Genomic DNA, 26,601 nt, shown 5'->3' with positions numbered 1-26,601 from the left:
GCCATGAACAACCAAAGGCCCGTCACTACATTCCCACAAAATACAATACCTGCCCAAGGTCAACCCAAAAACGAGCAGAGGCCAGCAAAACCCAATTCCAAGAAACTACAATTCACCCCTATTCCTGTGTCATATGGGGAACTGTACCCAAAACTTTTGGAGAAGCAATTGATATCCCCGCATTATATGGCACCCTTAAGGCCCCCATACCCGAAATGGTACAACCCAAATGCTAGTTGTGAATACCATGCGGGAAACTAGGGACATTCCACGGAAAATTGCCTAGCCTTTAAGAGGAGAGTTCAAGGACTAATTGATGCGGGTATCCTACGATTCGATAGTGCCAGTAATGCAACTGGTAATCCGTTCCCTAACCATACTGAAGGGAATGTAAGCACAGTGGGGAAAGAAGATGAATGGTAAGTCAGAAGATGTGTTTCAGAAATAAGGACGCCTTTGCAGAAAATCTGGGAAGCACTGGTCAAGAATAGATTGCTCTGTCGCCCCGACGATAATCTCAAAAAAGAATGTCAATTTTTTTGTGATTTTCATAGAATTGTAGGGCAAAACATTCAATCATGTGAGGAATTTAAAAGGTTACTGCAAAACCGGATAGATAATAAGGAGATTGAGATCATTAATGAAGGAAAGGCCAATGAGAAAGAAGTATGTGCCTCCGACAATCAATCGTCAGGTTGTCCGTATAGCACCGATCGACCATTCGTAATTTATTACGATGCAAGGAAGGAACCGGTGAAACCAAAAGTGATAATTGAAGTACCGTCTCCTTTCCCTTACAAGGACAATAAAGTAGTACCATGGAAATATGACGTTAATATCGTCACACCTGAAGATGAAAAACCCAAAGCCATGACTGGAAGCGTCGGGGAAGTAGGTCATTTCACTCGTAGTGGAAGATGTTATTCGAAGAAGATAAAGAAGAACAGTGACTTGAAACAGAAAGGAAAAACACCGATGCACGTGACCGAAGATGAGCATGAAACTGTGCCTAAACAAGAAGCTAAAAAGCATGTGGACGAGGAGGAAGCACAGGAATTCTTAAAATTTATCAAGCACAGTGAGTACAACGTGGTAGAACAATTGAGTAAGCAGCTAGCGCAAATCTTGGTATTATCTCTACTGTTGAATTCAGAACCACACCGGAACGCTCTACTGAAAGTGTTAAATCAAGCTTATGTGGCAAACAATGTATCCGTTGAAAAACTAGATAGATGGATGAACAACTTGAATGCGGATAATTTCATTTCTTTTAGTGACAACGAAATACCGCCCAATGGCAGAGGCTCAGTGAAAGCATTGCATATCACAACCCGTTGTAAGGGCTATATAATACCGAATGTGCTCATCGACAATGTATCGGTACTCAATGTTATGCCTTTGGCCACACTTTCCAGGATTCCGATAGATTTATCCTATCTAAGGCCCTGCCATTCTATAGTAAGGGCATTCGATGGAACAAGACGAGAAGTTATGGGAAAAGTGGGTCCCTACATATACGATGTTCAGTTTCAAGTCATGAACATCACACCATCATATAATTGTCTCTTGGGAAGACCTTGGATCCATTCTGCTGGAGCAGTCCCATCATCCCTCCATCAAAAGGTGAAATTTATCATGGATGGTTGTTTGGTCACTGTCGAGGGAGAAGAAGACATTGTCGCATCTATCTCTACTGATGCGCAATACCTTGAAATAAGCAAAGACGCAGTAGAATGTTCCTTCCGATCTCTTGAATTTGTCAATGCCACATTCGTCGCTGAGGGAAATAGAATTCCCGCGCCAAAATTGTCAAGAAATACCAGGATGGGTGTCAAACTGACTGTAGGAAAGGGAGCTCGAGCGAGAAAAGGTTTAGGGAGATATTTGCAAGGAATAGTCAGGGCTCTAAAGCCAGTGCACCACAAGGCCCGATACGATTTGGGTTTCCAGCCGGACATGCGTCAAAGAAGAAGACAGTGGAAGAAAGATCAGGAAAGAAGGATCGCGAGAACCTTAGGCCGAGAACCAGAATGGGAGCCTATGGAATTCCCTCCTTTGTCAAGAACATTTACGTCTGCGGGAATGATATACCCGAGGCAGGATAATGCACAAGGCACAATGTTAATGATCTAAAAGGGTTTTCAGAACATCAGTATAAATGTCATTGACAAAGGAGCTGACACAAGTAAAGATGTCTCAAAGATACGCCTTTGTCCCCCGGGTTTTATGTTGAACAATTGGACTGCCGAGGACCTTCTTGTAGTTTATAAGTCTTCAGAGTAATGCTCAAACATTAACATTCTATTGTGTCCTTAGATATAATAGAATTCTTTTGTAAGAGCTTGCATTCGCTCTTTATCATGAATATCAATGAAGATGCATTTTGTCATGATCTTTCGTATTACCACTAATTTCATAATCATTTTCTCATTTCATAGCCTGTCCTTACATTTGCCTCATGCCATGCCATAACATTTCGTTTGGATGCCCCTCTATAGTTTCCTTTTCCATTCAACTTTCAGGTGCTCAGATGTCAACAGCATGAACAAACCCGTTACGAGTCCTGAAATCGATTTTGAGAAGGTTGTTTGTTTAGGAGAATTTGAAGTCGAAGAAAATGCTGAAGACTATGTCTCATCTCCTGACTTGCTAAGAATGGTGGAACAAGAGGATAAACAGATTTTTCCTCATCAAGAATCTATTGAAACAATAAATCTGGGAACTGAAGAAAGGAAGCAAGAAGTGAAGATTGGGACTTCTATTTCAGGGGGCACCAGGCATAATTTGATTACTTTGCTCCGCGAGTACAAAGATGTATTCGCATGGTCATATCAGGACATGCCAAGATTGGATGAAGATGTAGCGGTCCATAAGCTCCCATTAAAGCTAGAATGCAAGCCCATTCAACAAAAGCTAAGATGGATGAGGCCTGAGATGTTGTTGAAGATAAAATAGAAAGTCAAGAAGCAATTTGATGCTGGGTTCCTACAAGCCTCCAAATATCCAGAATGGGTGGCTAACATAGTCCCGGTGCCAAAGAAAGACAGTAAAGTACGAATATGCGTGGATTATCGTGACCTGAATCGAGCAAGTCCTAAAGATAATTTTCCCTTACCACATATTGATACGTTGGTGGATAACACAGCAAAACATTCATTGTTTTCTTTCATGGACGGATTCTCAGGGTATAATCATATCAAGATGGCCCCTGAGGATATGGAAAAAACTACCTTCGTAACAATGTGGGGAATATTCTGCTACAAGGTGATGCCATTTGGGTTAAAGAATGCTGGGGCAACATATTAGAGGGCTATGGTGACGTTATTCCATGACATGATACATAAAGAAGTAGAGGTCTACGTCGACGATATGATTACTAAATCCCGAGGGGAAGAAGAGCATGTAGTGAACCTGAAGAAATTGTTCGACAGACTGAGAAAGTTCCAGCTAAAGCTCAATCCGGCCAAATGTACGTTTGGGGCTACCTCGGGAAAATTGCTGGGCTTCATTGTTAGTGAAAGAGGTATCGAGGTTGATCCAGATAAAATAAAAGCTATTCAAGAGTTACCACCTCCGCGCACGCCAAAGGAAGTCAGAGGATTTTTAGGGAGGTTAAACTACATCGCCCGATTTATCGCTCAACTTACCAACCAATGCGACCCAATCTTTCGACTCCTTCGAAAACATAATCCCGGAGAATGGAACGAGGAGTACCAAGTGGCTTTTGACAAGATAAAACAGTATTTGTCTAATCCTCCAGTGCCAGTACTGCCAATGTCGGGAAGACCGTTGATATTGTATTTGACTATGTTCGAGAATTCAATGGGTTGCGTACTGGGGCAACACGACGAGTCAGGAAAGAAAGAAAAGGTGATCTACTACCTCAGCAAAAAGTTTACTGAATATGAGGCAAAGTATTTGTCCATAGAAAAATACTGATGCACTCTAGTTTGGGTAGCTCGGAGACTCAGGCAATATATGCTGTATCATACGACATGGCTAATTTCAAAGTTGGACCCAATAAAGTACATGATGGAATCACCCACACTCTCAGGAAGAATGACACGATGGCAGATCTTACTATCAGAATATGACATCGTCTATGTGAGCCAAAAGTCAATAAAAGGAAGCGCAATAGCTGACTTCTTAGCAACTCGAACAACGGAGGATTATGAGCCATTGAAATTTGATTTCCCAGATGAAGACTTGATGTGCATTACGGAAAAAGAATGCGAGTCACCAAAAGAGAAGTCATGGAAGATGAGCTTTGATGGTGCATCGAACGCATCGGGGCATGGGATTGGAGCAGTCTTAGTATCGCTAGAAAGGAACCATTACCCACTCACGGCCAGGTTGAACTTCTTCTGTACTAATAACATAGCGGAATATGAGGCATGCATCATGGGACTTCGTGCAGCTATTGAACGAAACGTCAAAACTTTAGAGGTATACGGAGACTCAGCCTTGGTGATTTACCAAATCTGTGGAGATTGGGAAGTGAGAGACTCGAAATTGGTTAAATACAGAGATTTAGTGGCAGATTTGATTAAAGAATTTGAAGAAATAACTTTTAATTACCTCCCACGAGAAGAAAACCAATTGGCTGATGCCTTGGCCACTTTGGCTTCAATGTTCAAAGCAAACAGAGAAACAGAAATAATGCCTTTTCAAATGAGCATACATGAAGTCCTTGCACATTGTTTCAGCATTGAACAATAGATAGATGGACGACCATGGTTCCATGATGTCTTAGAATATATCAAGAATCAAAAGTATCCCGAACAAGCAAACGAGAACGACAAAAGAACAATCAGAAGAATGGCAGCGGGACTCGTTCTTGATGTGGACATCCTATACAAAAGAGGAAAAGATCAGGTGCTCTTGAGATGCGTAGATGCTGTTGAAGCTAGAAAAATACTTAAAGATGTCCACGAGGGAATTTGCGGGACACATGCCAATGGTTTCACTATGGCCAGAACTATTATGAGTCTCGGATATTACTGGCTGACGATGGAAAGCGACTGCATTAATTTCGCACGAAAATACCACAAATGTCAAATTTACGGTGATAAAATTCATGTAGCCTCTTTGCCCCTTCACGTCATGACTTCTCCGTGGCCTTTTTCTATGTGGGGCATGGATGTTATAGGGCCAATTTCCCCAAAAGCTTCTAATGGACACCGATTCATTTTTGTGGTTATTGATTACTTCACGAAATGGATAGAAGCAGCATCGTTTGCCAATGTGACGAGGACTGCGATTTGCAAATTTTTGAAAAAGGAAATCATTTGTCGATATGGTTTGCCTGAAAGAATCATTTCCGATAACGCCTTGAATTTGAACAACAAGATGATGAAAGAAGTGTGTGAGCAATTCCAAATAAAGCATCATAACTCCTCGCCCTATCGCCCAAAGATGAATGGGGCTGTTGAAGCGGCCAACAAGAATATTAAGAAGATTATTGGGAAAATGACTGAGACATATAAAGACTGGCACGAGAAGCATCCATTTGCTTTGTATGCATATCGCACGTCTGTACGGACATCTACGGGGGCAACTCCTTTTTCTCTGGTCTATAGAATGGAAGCTGTGCTACCTATCGAAGTTGAGATCCCCTCTCTACGAGTCTTAATGGAGTCAAAATTAGAGGAAGCAGAATGGGTTCAAGCTCGATATGACCAGTTAAACCTCATCGAAGAAAAACGTCTAAAGGAAATTTGTCATGGACAGATGTACCAGAAGAGAATGATCGTGGCCCATGACAAGAAGGTATAGCCAAGAGAATTCCACGAAGGAGAACTCGTGCTGAGAAAGATTCTCCCAATACAAAAAGACTTCCGAGGAAAATGGGCGCCAAATTGGGAAGGTCCATACGTCGTAAAGAAGGCATTCTCGGGCGGAGCTTTGATTCTCACCGAGATGGATGGGAAGGAGTTACCTAATCCAGTGAATTCAGATGCTGTGAAGAAATATTATACCTAAAAAAAAAAGGGATCAAGGTGAGAACCCAAAAAGGGCATCTTGATTAGCACAAAAGATTAGGATGAAAACCCGAAAGGGCATTCTAATGAAGCAAACCCGGGTTAAAGAGCAAGGTGGTTGAACGGTGGGTTAAACAGTGAAACTACAGCATTTGAAGCATTTTACAGTAGCTCGAAATCTTCTACGCAAGAAGCCATGCTAGAAAAGATTCTTGATAAGAAACGTGGAAGAGTTCGTGTGTTGAATATCTAGAGCATCTGTATCCATTGAATTCGATCCGTTTTCTCTTTATGACACTTTCTCATTATCATTGGTTAATTTTCTTTGTTTGCCACGTTTGAAATAAATAATCGCGAGGTATCCCTTTGTCCCTACCTGACCATTTTCATGCATCTCATTACGTCGTTTATTTTCATGATAAACAAAAGAAATGTTAAGCATTACCTGGATAAGAACTTGATAAGTACAAGAGCCTCAACGCAAGGACAAAGTTCAACCAGGGGCAAAAAAGTGATATCTGAGAAATGTAGATTACTCATGAAGCTTGAGGATGGGTACAAGGCCTAAATAGAAAGTCAAGAGTCAAAGCAATAAACACAGATCATCAAAAATCATGACGAAAGAGGACATATGACAAACAAGCCCAAGGCGCATAGTATAATCATGTAGGCATAAAGGCATTTAAGACCAAAATGTGCATATCATGATAACATCATGCATGACATATACAGGTATTCCAGTAGAGCAAGAGGATGTGATGATAGCTGTACTGAATCAAAGGAAAAGACATCTGAGTTCCACCAGTTGACATCTTTTGGTATTTTGATATTTTTATTTCTGTTTCAAAAAAATCAACTCATATTGCGAGAGGTGAGTTGAGCCTCAAGACACATTGAGGTATTTTCAATTTTTGCTTTTCAAAAAATCAACTCATATTGCGAGAAATGAGTTGAGCCTCAAGACACGTTGAGGTAATTTCAATTTCTGTTTTCAAAATTCAACTCATATTGCGAGAAATGAGTTGAGCCTCAAGGCATGCTGAGGTATTTTCAATTTTTGTTTTTCAAAAAAATCAACTCATATTGCGAGAGGTGAGTTGAGCCTCAGGACACGCTGAGGTATTTTTAATTTCTGTTTTTCAAAAATCAACTCATATTGCGAGACGTGAGCTGAGCCTCGGGGCACGCTGAGGTATTGTCAATTTTTGCATTTCAATCTATTTTTCAAAAATCGACTCATATTACAAGAAATGAGTTGAGCCTCAGGACACGCTGAGGTAATTTCAATTTCTGTTTGTCAAAAATCAACTCATATTGCGAGAGGTGAGTTGAGCCTCGGGGCATGCTGAGGTATTGTCAATTTTTGTGTTTCAATCTATTTTTCAAAAATCAAGTCATATTACGAGAAATGAGTTGAGCCTCAGGACACGCTGAGGTAATTTCAATTTCTGTTTGTCAAAAATCAACTCATATTGCGAGACGTGAGTTGAGCCTCAAGGCACATTGAGGTAATTTCAATTTCTGCTTTTCAATTTATATTTTTCAAAAAAATTCAACTCATATTGCGAGAGGTGAGTTGAGCCTCAGGACACGCTGAGGTAATTTCAATTTCTGTTGTTAAAAAAAATCAACTCATATTGCGAGAAAGAGTTGAGCTTTAGGACACGCTGAGGTAATTTCAATTTCTGTTTTCAAAATTCAACTCATATTGCGAGAAATGAGTTGAGCCTCAAGACATGCTGAGGTATTTTCAATTTTTGTTTTTCAAAAAAATCAACTCATATTGCGAGAGGTGAGTTGAGCCTCGAGACACGCTGAGGTAATTTAAATTTCTATTTTCAAAAATCGACTCATATTGCGAGAGGTGAGTTGAGCCTCGGGACACGCTGAGGTAATTTCAATTTCTGTTTTCAAAAAAATCAACTTATATTGCGAGAGGTGAGTTGAGCCTCGGTTCACATGCTGAGGTATTTTCAATTTCTGTCTTTCAAAAAAATCAACTCATATTGCGAGAGGTGAGTTGAGCTTCAGATCACACACTGTGGTATTTTTTCAATTTATATTGCGAAAGGTGAGTTGAGCTTTTAATTTCTGCGAGAGGTGAGTTGAGCCTCGAGTCACATGTCGAGGTATTTTCAAAATCTGCTTTTCAAGATAAGTTTCAAAAATCAACTCATATTGCGAGAGGTGAGTTGAGCCTTGGCTCACACGCTGAGCTATTTTCAATTTCTGTTTTTAATGTCTGTTTTTAGAGAGTCAATTCATATTGCGAAAAATGAGTTGAGCTCAGGATCACATGCCGAGTAGAGAATAAAGATTGAAGCTGATTGAAGACGTCAGATTCTGTCTCCTTAAAGTTGCAGTGGAGTTGATCGAGGGCATCAGATCTTGCCTTTCTAAAGTCGCAGAAGAAAAGACCATAAACCTTATCTCACTGAAGCGATAGAAGAGCAGATTGAAGTTGTAGATCTCACCTTTCTGAAGTTACAGTGAAGTAGATCGAAGCCATAAATTTCATATCCTTGCAGTTACATTGGAATAGATTGAAGCTACAAGGTGTATATCATAAGATGCAGTGGAGTGAACCAAAGCTACAAGATGCGGTGGACTGAAAAGGGACTAACTAAACAAGAAGAGTTCCAAAGCAAGTCAAGACCTAGTAAGACCGGGCAAATTTGGTCTTCCTTGAAAGTCTTTGCTCTATTCCCGTTGCACGACAATGAGTAAAGAGGGGCAGCTGTAGAAGCCCAAATTGCCCAGGCCCGATTACATGTATATATTATTATTACAAATTATTACTATTGCTAGTATTATTATAACTATTATTATATTAGTGTATATTTTATGTACATATATATATATCATTATTTTATATTATTGTTGTAAATTTTTTATGTATATATTTTTTATGTACGTTTCCTAATATTTTCTTTTATTGTAGATATTATTATTATTATTATTATTACATACTTTTATTATATGCATATATATATGTATTTTTATGTAAATATTATTATTTTATATTATTATTACCAAATATATCATTTTCCTATTTTATTATTAGTACATGATTTGTTTTTATTTTGTAAATATAATTATTATTGTTATTCTAATATTCTAGTATTCCATGTTAATATTTTTCATTAATGATATCATTTTTTTTGCGTCCTTTATCTATTTTTAATTTCTCACTTTAGGAATATTTTTTCTCATGTTTTAATTAATTTCAAAAATAAGGCAATGTACCGATTTAATATTAAGCCATCGATTTCATCGCTATGTTGGGTGAAATTCGTCAGCTTGTGTTAAAAAATGGGACACCCTTTCTAAAAAAAATCGAAAACTAAAAATTCTCATTTTTCAATCGGATCACGATTAAATATTATATTGAACTCGTATTTTGAAAATCAAGTCAACACATGTTTATGAGATACCAATTTTGGGCGTCGCGAGGGTGCTAATACCTTCCTCGTGCGTAACTGACTCCCGAACCCCAATTTTTCTCTGGACTTTCACGTAGACCTAAATTTGGCCTTCTTTTTGTTTTAAAATAATTTTATTAGGTGTCCGATCACACCTATAAAAAAGGATCGGTGGCGACTCCCTTTGCTAATAAAATCGAAAGTTGGTTTTCGAATGTTTAATAAATCGCCACAATTAGTGACCAAGCGAAACTAAAATTTTTTTTACGTCACTACAATTTACATTAAAAGTTTCAAATTTGGGGTGAATTACCTCGACTGTACCATATGGAAAAATACTGAGTACCATGATAGGAATTTCTTCATTAGGTTCAGAAGTGGTAATGCGAGGATTTGCTACATCTAGTAGTTCTTTGTCTCCAACCTTAAGTTGATTTGGTGATGTATTGAGCTCGTCATAGCTTGGTTTTGGTTTATCGCGTGTCCTCGGTTTATGTGTCTGCCATTCATCTAGTTTCTCAATTTGTAGTCTTTGTTCTTCATAGATAGGTCCCTTGTTGTTACTTGAACATGGCTCATGTAAGTTCATCGAACTTATTTCCTGCAAAATAGGTTTCCCCACATGGTCAATTTTAATAGTATGATTTATACAACCACCTTCAATTTTCGAAGTGTTATTCGAATTACGAGCTTGGAGGGTGATTGTTTCGTCTCCCACATGAAGTGTGAGTTTACCTGTGCCAACATCAATTATTGTTCTAGCAGTTGCTAGAAAGGGCCTCCCTAAAATTAAAGGAACATTACTATCCTCCTCTATGTCTAAAACAACGAAATCAACTGGGAATATAAATTTGTCAATTTTAACGAGTACATCTTTAATAATCCCCCTAGGAAATCTGATTATTTTATTGGCTAATTAAATACTCATCCTAGTTTATTTGGGTTTCTCCAGACCTAGTTGCTTAAATATTTTGTAAGGCATAACGTTGATACTAGCCCCTAAATCAGCCAAAGCTTTATTAACATCTAGGCTACCAATTAGACAGGGAACCGTGAAACTCCCTGGATCTTTTAATTTGTTGGGTAGCTTATTCTGGAGAATGGCTGAGTAAACCGCGTTTAGCTCCACATGCGATGCTTCATCTAACTTTCTTTTATTTGTTAAAAGCTCTTTTAAGAATTTGACTGCGTTTGGCATCTGCGAAAGAGCTTCAATAAGCGGCACGTTAATATGTAATTTCTTTAAAAGTTTAAGGAATTTACCAAATTGTTCGTCTGAACGGTCTTTCCTTGTTGCATTAGGGTATGGTACACGAGGTTTGTACTCTTTACTTACCAGTTTCTAGGTCCACCTCACCTTTATCTTTATTTACCACAGTTTCTTGCCTCGATTCTGGTTCATGTGCAACTAACCCTTCCTCATCTTGAATGGTAATTGCATTGATTTGCTCCCTTGGGTTAGATTCAGTGTTACTCGACAGGGTACCCTGTGGTCGTTCAGATATCAATTTAGCGAGCTAACCTATCTGAGTTTCGAGCCCTTGGATAGACACTTGTTGATTTTTAAGTGCTGTCTTGGTATTCTAAAAATGAGTTTCTGACACTAAGATGAATTTTCTTAGCATCTCCTCAAGGTTCAGCTTTTTCTCTTGTTGGTAGGGTGGTTGTTGGAAGCCTAGACGTGGTAGTGGTCACTTATTCGCTTGGCCTCCCCATGAGAAATTTGGGTGGTTCCTCCAACCTACATTGTAAGTATTACTATAAGGATTATTTTGAGATCGAGGATTATTACTCATGTAATTTAACTACCCGTTCTCTATGTTGTGGCCATAGGGTGGGTAATCTGAATTATTTGATCCACCTCCACTTGCTTTGTACTGCATTACTAGATGAACCTGTGAAGAACCAAGAAAACTGTCAATTTTTCTGTTCAAAAGTTCTACCTAATTAGAGAGCATGGTGATCCAATCGATGTTAAAAAGGCCAGCTGTTTTCATTGGCTTTGTCCTCATGACTTGCCACTGATAATTATTTAGTGACATCTCTTCTATAAATTCATAAGAATCTTCAGGTATCTTATTATTGATGGTTCCGCCAGCGGCTACGTCGATCATCTGTCGAGTCAAAGGATTCAGGCCATTATGAAACATTTGAACCTGTAGCCAAAGTGGTAAACCATGGTGAGGGCACATTCTCAAAAGGTCCTTGTATCTCTCCCATGCATCGTAGAGTGTTTTTAAATCCATCTGCATAAAAGAAGAGATATCATTACATAATTTGGCTGTTTTAGCCGGTGAAAAATATTTTAATAAGAACTTTCCGGTCATTTGTTCCCATGTAGTGATTGACCCTCGTGGTAACGAGTTCAACCATTGCTTAGCCTTATTCCTCAACGAAAAGGGAAACAACCGTAGGCGAATGGCGTCATCAGAAGCGCCATTGATTTTAAAAGTGTCACAAAATTCTAAAAAATTTACGAAGTGAGCGTTGGGATCCTCGTCCTGCAAACCATCAAACTGAACAAACTGTTGGATCATTTGAATGGTGTTAGGTTTCAGTTCAAAATTATTGGCAGCAACAGTAGGCCTAACTATGCTCGATTCAATTCCTGTTAAAGAAGGTTTAGCACAATCATACATAGTACGTGGAGCAGGATTCTGATTAGCAGCAATCGTAGGAGGTAATGGATTTTCTTTGTTTTCAGCCATCTCATTGGTTGTGGTTGAAATATCGTCTTCTTGGTCTTCCTCTGTGTATTTTAAGCTTTGCGTTATTTCTATTCGGTTTCTACGAACTATGTGATCGATCTCACTATCAAACAGTAATGGTCCTGATAGGTTTCTTCCGGTCATAAACTATAAAAACTTGTCAGAAGAGAATAAATGAAGAATTAGAAAAGAAAAGAAAAATTTAAATTGCAATAAAAGTAAAATGGCTAAAGTAATAAAAATCGTGTGTTCCTAATATCCTAGTTCCCTGATAACGGTGCCAAAAACTTGACACGTGATATTCGCAGTAGGTATTAAAAATTTATAATTAAGCGTTCTTGAAACTAACTATTATCACGATGAAGGCAAGTGTACCTATCGAACAGTAGTATAGCTTTAGCAAGACTGAATTGTCGAACCCAAAGGAGCCAAGAGTACTAGTAATTACTTTCTTTTTATTATCTAGCCTAAAAATTAAGGGATTTATTTATCTAAATTAATTAACTAAACTAAGAGTGCACAGAGAGAAATTGAGGAAAAGCTTTTGGGAAAATTCGATTGATTAAGACAATACCCAAGGAAAAATCCACCTAAACTTCACTTGTTATTTGACTCTGAATTAGACGATTTATTCATTTGACTTGATCCGTAGAAATCCCTAAGTTATATTATTATCTCTCACGAGACTAATAACGTCTAACCCTAGGTTGATTAATTGAAATCTCTTTCTAATTAACACCTAGCATTACATTAACTCGATCTATGGATCCCCTTATTAAGTTTCACCCTAATCCGGCAAAATCTTATCACCCTATCTCTAGGCGTGCAATCAACTCCGCTTAATTACGAAAAATTTACTCTTAGGCAGGGTCTATTCCTCCTCTGAATAAGAGCATTAACTCGAATCAATATCCTGAAATATTCAAACAAGAATTAAGAACACATAATTAAGAACAAGTCAAATATTTATCATACAATTCAGATAATAATAACAAGATCCGTCTTAGGTTTCATTCCCTTTAGGTATTTTGGGGGTTTAGTTCGAAATTATAGAAGAAAACATCTGAGAAGAATAATGAATACAAAACATAAAGAAAACCTAAAACCTCTGAATGGAAATTGAAGGGAGATCTTCAGTCTTGATGATGAATCCAGGTTCTGAGATGGACCAATCGCTTCCCTTGAGTAATTCCTTGCCCTCTACTCTGCGTCTCCTCCTGAGTGTCTTTTTAGGTGTTTAAATAGGCTTTAGAATGCCTAAGAGCCTTTAAAATTGGCCTTTTTTGAATAAGGTTATACTTGTGCTCGACAGGGACACGCCCGTGTACGATTACTCCAGCCCATGGTCAAGGCTATTGAATAGGCACGGGCGTGTAGTCTACCCGTGTAAGTCGTGCTTCGATCTTGCCAAAGAGATACGACCGTGTGAGGAAGCCCAGGCTGTGTTAATTTTCCATGTGGGTCCATTTTCTCCATTATTGGCCCGGTTCTCGCTCTTTTTACTCTCCTGTGCTCACCTAAGTATAAAACATGAGATTAAAGAATCAGGAGCATCGAAATCACCAAATCTAAAGAGAAATCATCCATAAATGTGTTAAGCATAGGATAAAAATATGTATAAATTACGGTTTATCAACATGTCTGGGACATGCATCGGCTATGAGATGTGTCAGTGTAAGACCATGTCTGGGACATGGCATTGGCACGTATAGAGGTGTCAGTGTAAGACCATGTCTGGGACATGGCATCGGAACGGATATATGAGTTCTAGTGTGAGACCATGTCTGGGACATGGTGTTCGCCTCAATTTCGATAGTCAGTGTAAGACCATGTCTGGGACATGGCATCAACTTGATGGATAAGCTAGTGTAAGACCGTGTCTAGGATATGGCATCGGCATATACCCTATGTTTGAGGCTTAGTGAATATCTGATAACTTTACAAATGGTTCAACGGTTAGAGTTACAGTTTAAGTTAAACGAGAAAAGTATAACCATGTTGTGAGTGGTACAAGTACCTATTTCAAATGCATAAGGCGTGAGCTCAATATATATGCTATGTGAGTTGTATTGTTTAATGACGAGTAAGTTGTGCTTATGCCTATTTTTGTTCTATAAGCATGATGATGAATGGTAAAGTTGTTGTTATATTTATTTGCATGAAACTTACTAAGTTCTATGCTTACTCCCTCTCTTTTTCATTTTCTTATAGTGCCGCCTAACTAGCTCAAGGATCAACAGACATCGAAGGCATTGATCACACTATCAGCTGAAGCACTCGGTATAATTAGATTTATCATTTTAAATATGGCATGTATAGGAACCTAGACTTTTGAGTTTTGTGGCATTGTTAAATGACTAAATGTTATGGCTTACCTTAGTATTTGATTCATTTTGTATAAGGCCACGAAAAATGGCTAATATTGAAAGTTATTATATGAATGCAAGATAGTCTTTCATGAATGTGAAATTGTTGGCATGTTTGAGTACATGAAATGTATATAAGCCTTAGTTATGGTTGTTTGGTTGAGAAATCATGTTAAGTTAGATTTTGATATGTTGGTTGGGACTAGAATGTGTTTCGGGGTGACAAAAGGCTTGGTAAATAGCCTCATATTGTCCACACGGGTAGACACACGACTAGCCCCATGGGCGTGTTGTCCAGCCATGTGTTCCCGACACGTAAAAATTTCAAGTTAGTATGCATGGTAGTAAACACACGGGCAGAGACACGGCCGTGTGTTTCAGCCGTGTGAAGGGCACGGCCTAGCACACGGGCATGTGCCTTGGCCATTTGACCCTTAAGGGTTGCTAACGTCAGAAATAGAATGCCAAGGTTTTCAAACACGGGTTGAGACACGGGCATGTTGAGGCCATGTAAGGGACACGGGCTATGGACATGGGCGTGTGCCAAGCTGTGTGAAAACCCTTGTAGGTTTGCATTGAAAAATAAATCTACACGGGTATAGGGCATGGGCGTGTTGCCCATCCACACGGGCGTGTGCCCTGTTTTAAAGGTCATTTTCCTAGTGTTGGTTAATGGACCCAAATTGGTCCCGAGTAGCTTCCAAGAGGTGTTTTGGGCATTGTAGGCCCAAGATAAGAAGTTTTAGACAAAGTTTGAAAAAAATTTTAAAATTGATCGAGTCTTAATGACATCGATATGATTATATGCATGTGATTAAGTGTGGTAACACCTCGTATCCCATCTCGGCGTAAGGCTCGAGTGTAGGGTATTACATTTAGTGGTACCAGAGCTATGGTTTAGTCAGTTCTAAGAATAACCTAGCGTGAGTACGAGTCTACCTATACATGCCATAATTGTGTATTGATAGTATGACTACTTCTGATGAGATAAATTGTGTTTTTACTTATATAGTAAATGGATCCTGACATAGCTATGGTAGATGATGTAGAGAGTAATGCCCCGGCTCCCATTGAAGGGACCGCGCCAATAGATAGTGGGCCTGTGACAATGAGTCAGGGCAGAGGAGCTAGAGAAGCTTACCTCCACATGATGGACGCGTGCTATTCGGAGTACATTCGTACGAATCTGAATACTCCACCCCCCACCTCCCCCAATTCCTCAACCCATTCATATAGCTTCTCAATGAGTAGAGATGGCTAGGTGAGAGAAACCTCAAGTGGACAAAATCCGTAAACAAGGGGCCGAGGAATTCTAGGCAAATATTGATGATGACCCGGAGAGAGTAGAGTTTTTAGAAAATACCATTAGGGTATTTGATGAGCTATCATGAACACCCGAATGGTGCATGAAGTGTGTAATGTCACTCCTGCGAGATTCGGCTTATCAATGGTGAAACACTCTCGTGTCAGTCGTACCGAAAGAGCCAGTAACTTGGGGATTCTTTCAGGAAGAATTTCGAAAGAAGTACATTAGTCAGAGCTTCATCAACCAAAATAGGAAAGAATTTCTCAAACTAAAACAATGCCGAATGATAGTAACAGAGTATGAGCGTGAGTTCGTGAGGCTCAACAAATATGCTAGGGAGTGCGTATCTACCGAAGCCATCATGTGCAAGAGATTTGAGGATGGATTGAACGAAGACATTCAATTATTAGTTGGCATCTTAGAATTGAAGGAATTGTGGTGCTTGTGGAGAGAGCATGTAAGGTCGAGGAATTGGCCAAAGAGAAGAGAAAAGCTAACATTGAGTCCCGAGACTCGAGGAAAAGACAGATGGGGAAATCACATCAGTCCTCATCTAAAAGATTGAGATAGTTCACTATCAGATCGAATGCTTCAGTGGAGTTTTCAGGTAGAAAGAAGAAAAAGCAACACACGGCGTCGAAAGCTCAAATTACTTCTGTTGTAAGTGTTGGTAGTGCTCACCCGAACAGACCAAAATGTCCATAGTGCGGTGGACGTCATTTCGATGAATGCCAAGGAAATGAAAGTGGTTGTTTTAAATGTGAGTCGTTGGACCATTTTATTCGTAACTATACCGAGTTGGATAAGAAAGAGAAAAAGCAAGACGTGAGGGCGAGTAGTACTCCTTCAAGGGGTAGACCACAAAAAAAAACTGGGCAGTGGGGCCAGCAGCAGAGGTGCTCCTATAGATATAGTTGTGAGGTCCGAGGGCCGAGCGCCTGTAAGGACTTATGCCATTTGCGCTTGCGAAGAGGCATCTTCACTAGATGTGATTACGGGTACTTTTTCTCTTCATGATATTTCTGTTGTTGTTTTAATCGATCCGGGGTCTACCCATTCTTATGTCTGCATGAAATTTATACCTAGTATGAATATGTTAGTTGAACCTATTGAATTTGTAGTAAAAGTGTCTAACCTGTTAGGCAAGCATGTGTTAGTTGACCAAGTATGTAGAAATTGTCCCTTGACAATTGAGGGTCATAGTTTTCTAGCTAACCTCATGTTGTTGTCATTTGATGAATCCAATGTAATCCTTGGAATGGATTGGTTAACTTCTCATAGTGTTTTAGTGGACTGTGGAAGGAAATCTATTGAGTTGAAATGTGAAGATGAGAATGTTCTTTAGGTTGAACCAGATGAATCAGATGACTCACCTGTAGTAATATCATCCATGATTGTAGAAAGATATCTGAGAAAAGGGTATAAGTCCTGCCTTGCATTTCTGTTGAATAACCAAGTGTCTGAAGTGAAAATTGAAACAGTACCGGTGGTATGTGAGTATCTGGATGTGTTTCCGAAAGAGTTTCCCGGATTACCTTCAACTAGAGAAGTTGAGTTTGGTATCGAGTTGGTCCTTGGTACGGCATTTATCTTGATCACTCGTATAGGATGGCTTCGAAAAAATTAAAAGAGTTGAAAGTAAGTTGCAAAAACTAACTGATAAGGGTTTTGCAAGACCGAGTTTTTCCCCGTGGGGTGCCTCAGTGCTATTTGTGAAGAAAAAGGATGGGTCAATGAGATTGTGCATAGACTACTGACAGCTCAACAAAGTGACTGTGAAGAACAAGTATCCCTTGCCAAGAAACAATGATTTGTTCGATCAGTTGAAGGGAGCCACTGTGTTTTCTAAGACAGATTTAAGGTCAGGCTACTACAAGTTAAAGGTTAAGGATCAAGATGTACCAAAAACTATTTTTCAGACGAGGTACAACCATTATGAGTTCCTCGTCATGCCCTTGGTTTAACGAATGCCCTGCGGTATTTATGGATTTAATGAACTGCATTTTTCGGCCCTATTTGGATAAGTTTGTTATCATTTTTATTGATGACATATTGATTTATTTGCATGATGAGAGTGAACACAGGGAGCATCTGAGAATGGTTTTACAAACCTTGAGAGATAAGCAGTTATATGCAAAGTTCAATAAGAGTGAATTTTGGCTTAAAAAGGTCGGATTCCTAGGACACATTGTGTCAAGTGATGGGATTAGAGTTGACCCAAGCAAGATCTCGGCTATTGTTGACTAGAAACTGCCAAGGAATGTGTCAGAAGTTCAAAGCTTTTTGGGTTTAGCTGGGTACTACAGAAGATTTATCAATGGATTCTCCATGATAGCTACTCTGATGACAAGGTTGTTACAAAAGAATGTCAAGTTTGAATGGACGGAGAAGTGCCAACAGAGTTTTGAGAAATTAAAGGCTCTATTGACTGAAGCCCCAGTTTTAGTACAACCGGAATCGAGAAAAGAGTTTGTAGTTTTTAGTGATGCATACTTGAATGGGTAAGGGTGTGTGCTTATGCAAGAAGGCAAGGTAATAGCCTATGCCTCGAGACAGCTAAAACCACATGAGAAGAACTACCCGACGCATGATTTAGAGTTGGCCGCCATTGTGTTCATGCTCAAAATTTGGAGGCACCATTTGTATGGCAAGAGATGCCAAGTATTTACTAACCATAAGAGTCTAAAGTATTTGATGACTCAAAAGGAACTAAATTTATGGCAACGGCGGTGGTTAAAGTTGATAAAGGATTTTGAGTTGATTATCGACTACCATCCGGGAAAGGCGAACGTGGTCGCCAATGTATTGAGTAGAAAATCCTTATTTTCTTTGAGAGTAATGAATGCCCAATTGGGCTTGTCAGAGGATGGTTCAGTTCTAGTAGAGTTAAAGGCTAGACCAATGTTTCTCTAAGAAATTTGTGAAGCTCAAAATAATGATAGTGAATTGCAAGTCAAGAGAACTCAGTGTGAGTCGGGTGTTGAATCAGATTTTCGGATTAGTACCGATGGATGCTTGGTGTACCTAGACAAAGTTTGTGTACCCAAGGATAATGAGCTCATTCAAAAGATTTTATGAGAGGGACATAGTGGTTGTTTGTCTATCCACTCGGGTAGTGTGAAAATGTACAATGACTTAAAGAAAATGAACTGGTGGTTGGGAATGAAAAGAGACATTTCAGAGTTCGTTTCTAAGTGTCTAATTTGTCAACAAGTGAAAGCCAAACATGAATTACCTTCGGGTTTACTTCACCCTATCATGGTTACCGAGTGGAAGTGGGATCAGATTTTTATGGACTTTGTGACGGGTTTGCCGGTAACCCCGAGGAAAAAGGATGTCGTTTGGGTTGTTTTCGATAGGCTTACAAATTCGTCGCATTTTATACCAGTGCGTACTAACTATTCCCTTGAGAAATTGGCCGATCTATACTTTTCTAAGATCGTGAGACTTCATGGAGTGCCCTTGTCGATTATTTCGGATAAGGATCCAAGGTTCACCTCGAGGTTTTGAAAGAAGCTGCAAGGAGCTTTGGGGACAAAGTTGAATTTTAGCACAGCTTTCCACCCGCAAACCAACGGACAATTGGAGAGAGTAATTCAAATCTTAGAAGATATGTTGCGGTGTCGTGTTCTCGAGTTTCAAGGCAGTTGGGAAAAGTATGTACCGCTAGTCAAATTTGCCTACAACAAAAGTTATCAGTCAAGTCTAAAAATGGCGCCTTATGAGGCTTTTTATGGGCGTAAGTGTCAAACACCCTTATATTGGACCGAGCTGAGAGAGAATCAGATACATGGGGTTAACTTAGTTAAAGAGACCAAAGAGAAAGTTAAGGTGATTTGTGACTGTTTGAAGGCCTCTTCGGATAGACAGAAATCTTACGCGGATTTAAAACGGAAAGAGATCGAGTTTCAAGTCAGGGATAAAGTGTTTTTGAAAGTATCTCCGTGGAAGAAGGTACTCCGATTCGGAAGGAAAGACAAATTAAGTCCACAGTTTATTGGACCTTATGAGGTGACAAAGAGAATTGGGCCAGTAGCATACCAATTAGTGTTGCCATCAGAGTTAGAAAGATACAAAATGTATTCCATGTGTCTATGTTACGTCGCTACTGTTCGGACCCCTCACATGTGATCTAGCCGACAGAGGTTGAGATTGGCTCGGACATACTTGTGGTGAAGAGCCGGTTAAGATTTTGGCTCAGAAAGTAAAACAATTGAGGAATAAGAGTGTAACACCCCGAACCCGAAACCGACACCGGAGTCGAACACGAGGTGTTAACTGACTTTAACCCCTTATAAAATTTATTTTCCAGACACTGCCCAATCTGTGTACTAGTCGTTTTAAAAATCATATCTTGAGTTTCGTAACTCAAAAATCAGTTTCGTAATTTTTCCCAGAAACTAGACTCATGTGCCCATCTATTTATTTTATTCTAGAATTTTTGGTCGGGCCAATTAGTACAGTTTATTAGTCAAAGTCTCCCATGTTGCAGGGGTCGACTACACTGACCTTTGCTCATTACGACTTGGATATCTCCCTGCACGGGGCTTCAATACTGATGCCGTTTGTTTCTATGAAAACTAGACTCAGAGAGGAATCTATACATATATGGTATGACCCTAATTATCTCTGGTTAATTTATAATGAGTTTCCAAAGTCGGAGCAGGGAATCCAGAAACCGTTCTGGCCCTGTCCCACAAAAATCTGATTATCTCTTAATATACTGCCCATATGATCTTTTCGTTACTTCCTCATGAAAACAGACTCATCGAGCTTCGATTACATAATTTATTCATCAATTAATTCCACTCCTACTATTTTTAGTGATTTTTCAATCTCATGACACTGCTGCTGCCAGCATCTGTTATGAAAGTAACTAGGTCCATTTCATGCCTACCCTTGATCCAACTCAATCGAACATTCGTGCCATTTTCGCATGGCTTAAAGTTTACATGCCAAAGTTCAAACACAACGTAATAGCTTATACATGCCAAAATGTTCTTCTAAGCCAACTAAGAAGAAAGTACCAAAACTTGCTATCCGGTGTGATGACTTTGATGACGGCCCGATCACGCAAAAAGAGATGTGTCCAAGAAACCTAGAATAGGTGACAAGGAAACACCGAGTGAGTTTATAACTCAGTAAGTCATAAGCTATGCACTACCATCCATCAATAACATTATCACAAGAGAAAACAAAATGGAACGAGGCTAATTACTCCATCCATTCCGAACCATACCATAGTTCCTCCAACCTATCGATTCAATTTCATATCAATTCATGCATTCACATTCCATATACTCATCAATAGGACATTGAAGCATTTTCATAAATCAATTTATTTTCGTTACAATCAAACGACTAAACGGCCTTTCACCCATCCTACGATAAATTTTATGTACGTGACTTCAAGTATAGTTGTCACATAGGTTCAAACTTACCGAGCTCAACACCAAGTATAAGCATAGCACCTATTAGCCATGTACTCAAGACACTTACCCGATCCGCTGTCCGCGATCGACTCAATAGTGTCGCACACATAGTGTCCATAATGATTCACGAATGCATATTGAGTCCGCACACTCAGTGCTATATAATCAACTCGCACACTTAGTGCTACGTAATCAAATCGCACACTTAGTGCTACATAGTCAAACTCGCACACTTAGTGCCGCATGGTCAATTCGCACACTTAGTGCATTATATTCATTTCGCACACTTAGTGCAACATAGTCAAATCGCACACTTAGTGCTGTACAATTTAATCCCGCGCACTTAGCGCCAATCTCATGGTCATAAATGGTTATACCCGCACGTTTAGTGCCGAGATCAACAACTCAGTACATCTTACCTCTTTTCTTTTCATTCAACAATTTCATCATCACATACGTACATGCATATATATATATGTATATTTATTCATTCCATTCAGCATCAATACATAAACATTATGACCATTTGAAATAATACCAACTACATGCTTAATGACTTACCTTGTGTTGGGTAAGACGGTTCCAACTCGACTACTCAGTGATCTTTTCTTTGCCTTTATCGGATCTAGTTCCCTTTTGCTCTTGAGCTTAAGTTCAACAAAATTTAAAATAGTCATTAATCGACTATTCAAGTATTACTTTCAGAATAATATATATATTGATTTGACCTTCACACACATAGATTATAGTAAGCTTTATAATAGTCAATAAATAACTCATTGGCAAATTTTCATTAATGTTTACAACAAAATCACATATTCACTACGAGCTGTTTTCCTGAGCAGTAGTCGCTAAATTGTTTATAACTGGAGCTACAAAACTCCAAATCACTAGCCGTTAATTTTCCCTGAATATAGACTCGTATATCTTCCACCCATAAAATTTTCAGAATTTTTGGCTTGGCCAATCAATACCAGATTTTTCTTAAAATTTCCCCTGTTTCACTGTTTGACTATTCTGACCACTCTTCACTACGAATCAAATTTCTCATTTTACAGAATTCAAAATGTGTTGTATTTGATCTCATTTGAAGCTAGACTCATTAAGGAGTCTAAGCATATAAATTTTATCTTATAATCATTTTTGTACAATTTATAATGATTTCCTAAAAACAGAACAGGGAATCTAGTAGTCATTTTGACTCAGCCCCACAATACTTCAAATATCTCAAGATCGGTAACTCTTTTGTTTTTATAGTTTCTTTTGTAAGAAAATAGACTCTTCAAGCTTTAATGGCATAATTCACTCAGCTTCTAATTCAACTCCTACAAATTATGGCGATTTTCCAAAATCACCTTACTGCTGCTGTCCCCAAACAGATTATTACCAAATCAAATACTAACATTAGCATTTCACCTTAATAGCTAGCTTACCAAGCCTTAATTTAACATATTAATCTTTAACATATCTTTCACTTTTCATCAACAACTATCAAAAAGCTCAAGCACTCATCAATGGCAAAACACAAAATCATCATCAATCCACAAAATTGAACCATGGGTTTTTAGAACTCAAGTCAACTACTAAAACATGCATGCATCTCAAGAACAACATCAAACATACCTTAGTCTAGCAAACCACCATAGCCGATTTTCTCAAGCTCTTCCCCTTCCTTTCTTTCCTCTATTCGGCCAAAGGTGTTCAAGAATGAACACATTTTTTTTTTGTTTTCTTTCCTCAACTCACGGCAACAAGGGGGGGTATGGATGAGACCATTTTTTTTCATCACCCTTCCTTTTCATTGTTTAATTACCATGCTCTTTATTTTATTTTTCTTAGCATACATCACTAGCATAACATGTTGGTGACATGTTTCCACCCATAGCATGGCCAGCCACTATGCTTTAATTTGGCTAATTTGACATGCAAGGACAAACACTTTCCCACATATATTAATGGGCCACTTGAACACTTGCCTAGCATATTTCTAAATTGTCTCACATAAGTCCCTACTAATAAATTCCACATACACTGACCAAATTAAAGTATGGAACTATCACACAAGCATTTACGCACATCATAAACACAGAATATAATCTTTAATTATTTATAAGACTCGGTTTTGTGGTCCCGAAACCACTTCCCGACTAGGGTCAATTTTGGGCTGTCACAACTCTCCCCCACTTAAGAAATTTTCGTCCCCGAAAATCTTACCGGTAAATAGGTTTGGATATCGTTCTTTCATCGAGCTCTCGGTTTCCCAAGTAGCTTCCTCGATCCCGTGTTTGAGCCATAACACCTTTACTAGCGGAACTCTTTTGTTTCGTAACTCCTTCACTTCACGAGCTAGGATACGCATCGGTTCTTCTTCATAACTCATATCGGCTTGAATTTCAACCTCTGATGGGCTAATTATGTGCGATGGATCAGATCTATAGCGTCGAAGCATCGAAACATGAAAGACGTCATGGATCTTTTCAAGCTCAGGGGGCAAAATCAATCTATACGCAACTGGCCCCACTCGTTCAGAGATTTCGTACGGCCCAATGAATCTCGGGCTCAACTTGCCCTTACGGCCAAACCTAAGTACCTTTTTCCAAGGCGAAACTTTAAGAAACACTTTATCTCCCACCTGATATTCAATGTCTTTTCGTTTCAAATCCGCATACGATTTCTGACGATCTGTGGCTGCTTTCAGACTTTCACGGATTACCTTTACTTTCTGTTCGGCATCTTTAATCAAATCAACTCCGAAAATTTTACTTTCACCGAGCTCGGTCCAAAACAATGGTGTACGGCATTTACGACCGTACAAAGCCTCGTAAGGTGCCATCTTAATACTTGATTGAAAACTATTGTTGTAAGCGAATTCAATCAAAGGTACATACCGTTCCCACGAACCACTAAACTCAAGGATGCAGCATCTCAGCATATCCTCGAGTATCTGAATTATCCGCTCGGATTGACCATCGGTTTGGGGATGAAAAGCGGTGCTAAAATGCAGCTTGGTACCCAAAGCTTCTTGCAATTTCTTCCAAAATCGCGAGGTGAATCTCGGATCTCTATCCGACACGATAGAAATAGGTACTCCATGTAATCTCACAATCTGAGAAACATACAATTCGGCTAGTTTATCCAATGAAAAATCCGTACGCACGGGGATAAAGTGAGCCGACTTAGTCAGCCTATCAACAACAACCCAAATCGCATCCTTCTTACTTGCGGACAATGGCAGTCCGGACACAAAGTCCATTGTGACTCGGTCCCATTTCCACTCGGGTATCATGATCGGCTGAAGTAACCCTGAAGGCACTTGATGTTCCGCTTTCACTTGTTGACATATTAAACATCACGAAACAAAGTCGGAGATGTCTCGTTTCATACCATGCCACCAAAACCGACGTTTCAAGTCGTTGTACATTTTCGTGCTCCCCGGGTGAATTGACATTCGGCTACAATGGGCTTCGTTCAGAATCATCGGAATGAGTTCCGAATTCCTTGGAACACACAAACGACTTCTAAACCTCAAACAACCATCATCATCAATCTGAAACTCCGATTCCTTGTTCGGAACACACTCAGCTCGTTTTGCAACCAATTCATCATCGACTTCCTGAGCTTCAAGAATTTGATGAGTCAATAATGGTTTGGCTTTTAATTCAGCTACTAACACATTGTCAGGTAGAACAGACAAGTGTACATTCATCGCTCGCAAAGCAAACAGTGATTTCCGGCTTAAGGCGTCCGCAACCACATTAGCCTTTCCCGGGTGGTAATCAATGACAAGCTCGTAATCTTTCAACAACTCAAGCCAACGTCTTTGTCGCAGATTCAAGTCTCGTTGAGTCATCAAATATTTGAGACTTTTGTGATCCGAAAACACATGGCACTTCTCACCAAACAAATAATGTCGCCATATTTTCAATGCAAACACAATGGCGGCTAGTTCGAGATCATGGGTCGGATAATTTCTCTCGTGTGGCTTCAATTGTCTTGACGCATAGGCCACAACTCGACCTTCTTGCATCAATACGCAACCCAACCCAAGTAGGTATGCGTCACTATAAATGACAAACTCTTTACCCGATTCGGGTTGCACCAAAATTGGAGCTTCAGTCAAATGAGTTTTCAGTTGATCGAAGCTTTTCTGACATTTCTCCGTCCATTCGAACTTAACATCCTTTTGAAGTAGCTTCGTCATTGGTGTGGCTATCATCGAGAAACCTTTGACAAATCGTCGGTTATAACCGGCGAGCCCTAGAAAGCTCCGGACTTTGGTAACATTTCTCGGAGGCTTCCAGTTAAGTATGGCTGAAATTTTGCTCGGGTCAACTCGAATACCCGATGCGGATACCACATGACCCAAGAAGCTAACCTCTCTTAACCAGAACTCACACTTACTGAACTTAGCATATAACTGCTTATCCCGCAAAATTTGCAACACTTGCCTCAGATGCTCAGCATGTTCGGTCTCCTCTCTTGAATAGACCAAGATGTCATCAATAAACACAACTACGAACCGATCCAAATACGGCCTGAAGATCCGATTCATCAAATCCATAAACACCGCAGGGGCATTAGTGAGCCCGAACGGCATCACTAAGAACTCGTAGTGACCGTACCTCGTTCTGAAAGCAGTTTTGGGTACGTCCGAATCTCGAATCCGCAACTGATAATAACCCGATCTCAAATCTATCTTGGAAAACACCGATGCTCCCTTTAATTGATCGAACAGATCATCAATACGTGGTAACGGATACTTATTCTTTATCGTCACTTTATTCAGTTGACGATAGTCAATGCACAACCTCATGGTTCCGTCCTTCTTTTTCACGAACAATACTGGTGCACCCCAAGGTGAGAAACTCGGTCGAGCGAAACCTCTATCCGTCAATTCTTGCAACTGAGCTTTCAACTCTTTTAACTCGGTTAGTGCCATACGATACGGAGCGATCGAAATTGGCATAGTTCCAGGTACAAGCTCAATACCAAACTCTACCTCCCGAACAGGTGGCAAACCCGGTAACTCTTCAGGAAAAACATCCGGGTATTCACAAACCACCGGCATCGATTCGGGTTTCTTTTCTAACTCCTTGTCATCAAGTACATACGCGAGGTATGCTTCGCACCCTTTCCTTACATATTTCTGGGCCAACATTGCTGATATTACAGCTGGCAACCCCCTTAAGTCCGCAGACTCAACTCGGATTATTTCGTTATTTGCGCACCTCAAATCGATAGTCTTGCTTTTGCAATTCACAACCGCATCATGCGCGGTTAACCAATCCAAACCAAGAATAACATCAAACTCGTCGAACGGCAAAAGCATCAAATCGGCCGGAAAACAGGATTCTCGGATTATTAGAGGGCATCTCTTACACACTTT

The 26,601-nt window shown here is 39.6% G+C and overlaps 1 protein-coding gene and 1 non-coding gene across 2 annotated transcripts; both read left to right on the top strand.

The window, feature by feature from the left end:
- The first annotated feature begins 11,575 nt into the window (after positions 1-11,575).
- LOC121231594 (small nucleolar RNA R71) lies at positions 11,576-11,682 on the top strand. Its single transcript, XR_005929651.1, has one exon. It is a non-coding gene; the product is annotated as a small nucleolar RNA R71 (small nucleolar RNA).
- A 3,810-nt stretch (positions 11,683-15,492) lies between these two features.
- LOC121230534 (uncharacterized) lies at positions 15,493-17,410 on the top strand. Its single transcript, XM_041115439.1, has 3 exons — positions 15,493-15,647; positions 16,663-16,846; positions 17,129-17,410. The coding sequence occupies exons 1-3, from the start codon at positions 15,493-15,495 to the stop codon at positions 17,408-17,410; spliced, it is 621 nt and encodes a 206-aa protein (XP_040971373.1).
- Positions 17,411-26,601: the final 9,191 nt, after the last annotated feature.

The sequence above is a fragment of the Gossypium hirsutum genome, chromosome A06 (genome assembly GCF_007990345.1).
Source record: "Gossypium hirsutum isolate 1008001.06 chromosome A06, Gossypium_hirsutum_v2.1, whole genome shotgun sequence".
In the NCBI taxonomy this organism is placed as follows: domain Eukaryota; kingdom Viridiplantae; phylum Streptophyta; class Magnoliopsida; order Malvales; family Malvaceae; genus Gossypium; species Gossypium hirsutum.
The sequence above is the reverse complement of the archived record's forward strand: the minus strand, read 5'-3'. Positions and strand labels throughout refer to the sequence as shown.

What these genes read in the sequence shown, in the direction of transcription:
- LOC121230534 (XM_041115439.1), top strand. Translation starts at nt 15,493, where the DNA reads ATGGATCCTGACATAGCTATGGTAGATGATGTAGAGAGTAATGCCCCG. An exon ending in ATGGACGCGTGCTATTCGGA is followed by an intron (nt 15,648 to 16,662) that starts GTACATTCGTAC and finishes AAAACTGGGCAG; the next exon opens with TGGGGCCAGCAGCAGAGGTG. An exon ending in CGGGGTCTACCCATTCTTAT is followed by an intron (nt 16,847 to 17,128) that starts GTCTGCATGAAA and finishes AATGTTCTTTAG; the next exon opens with GTTGAACCAGATGAATCAGA.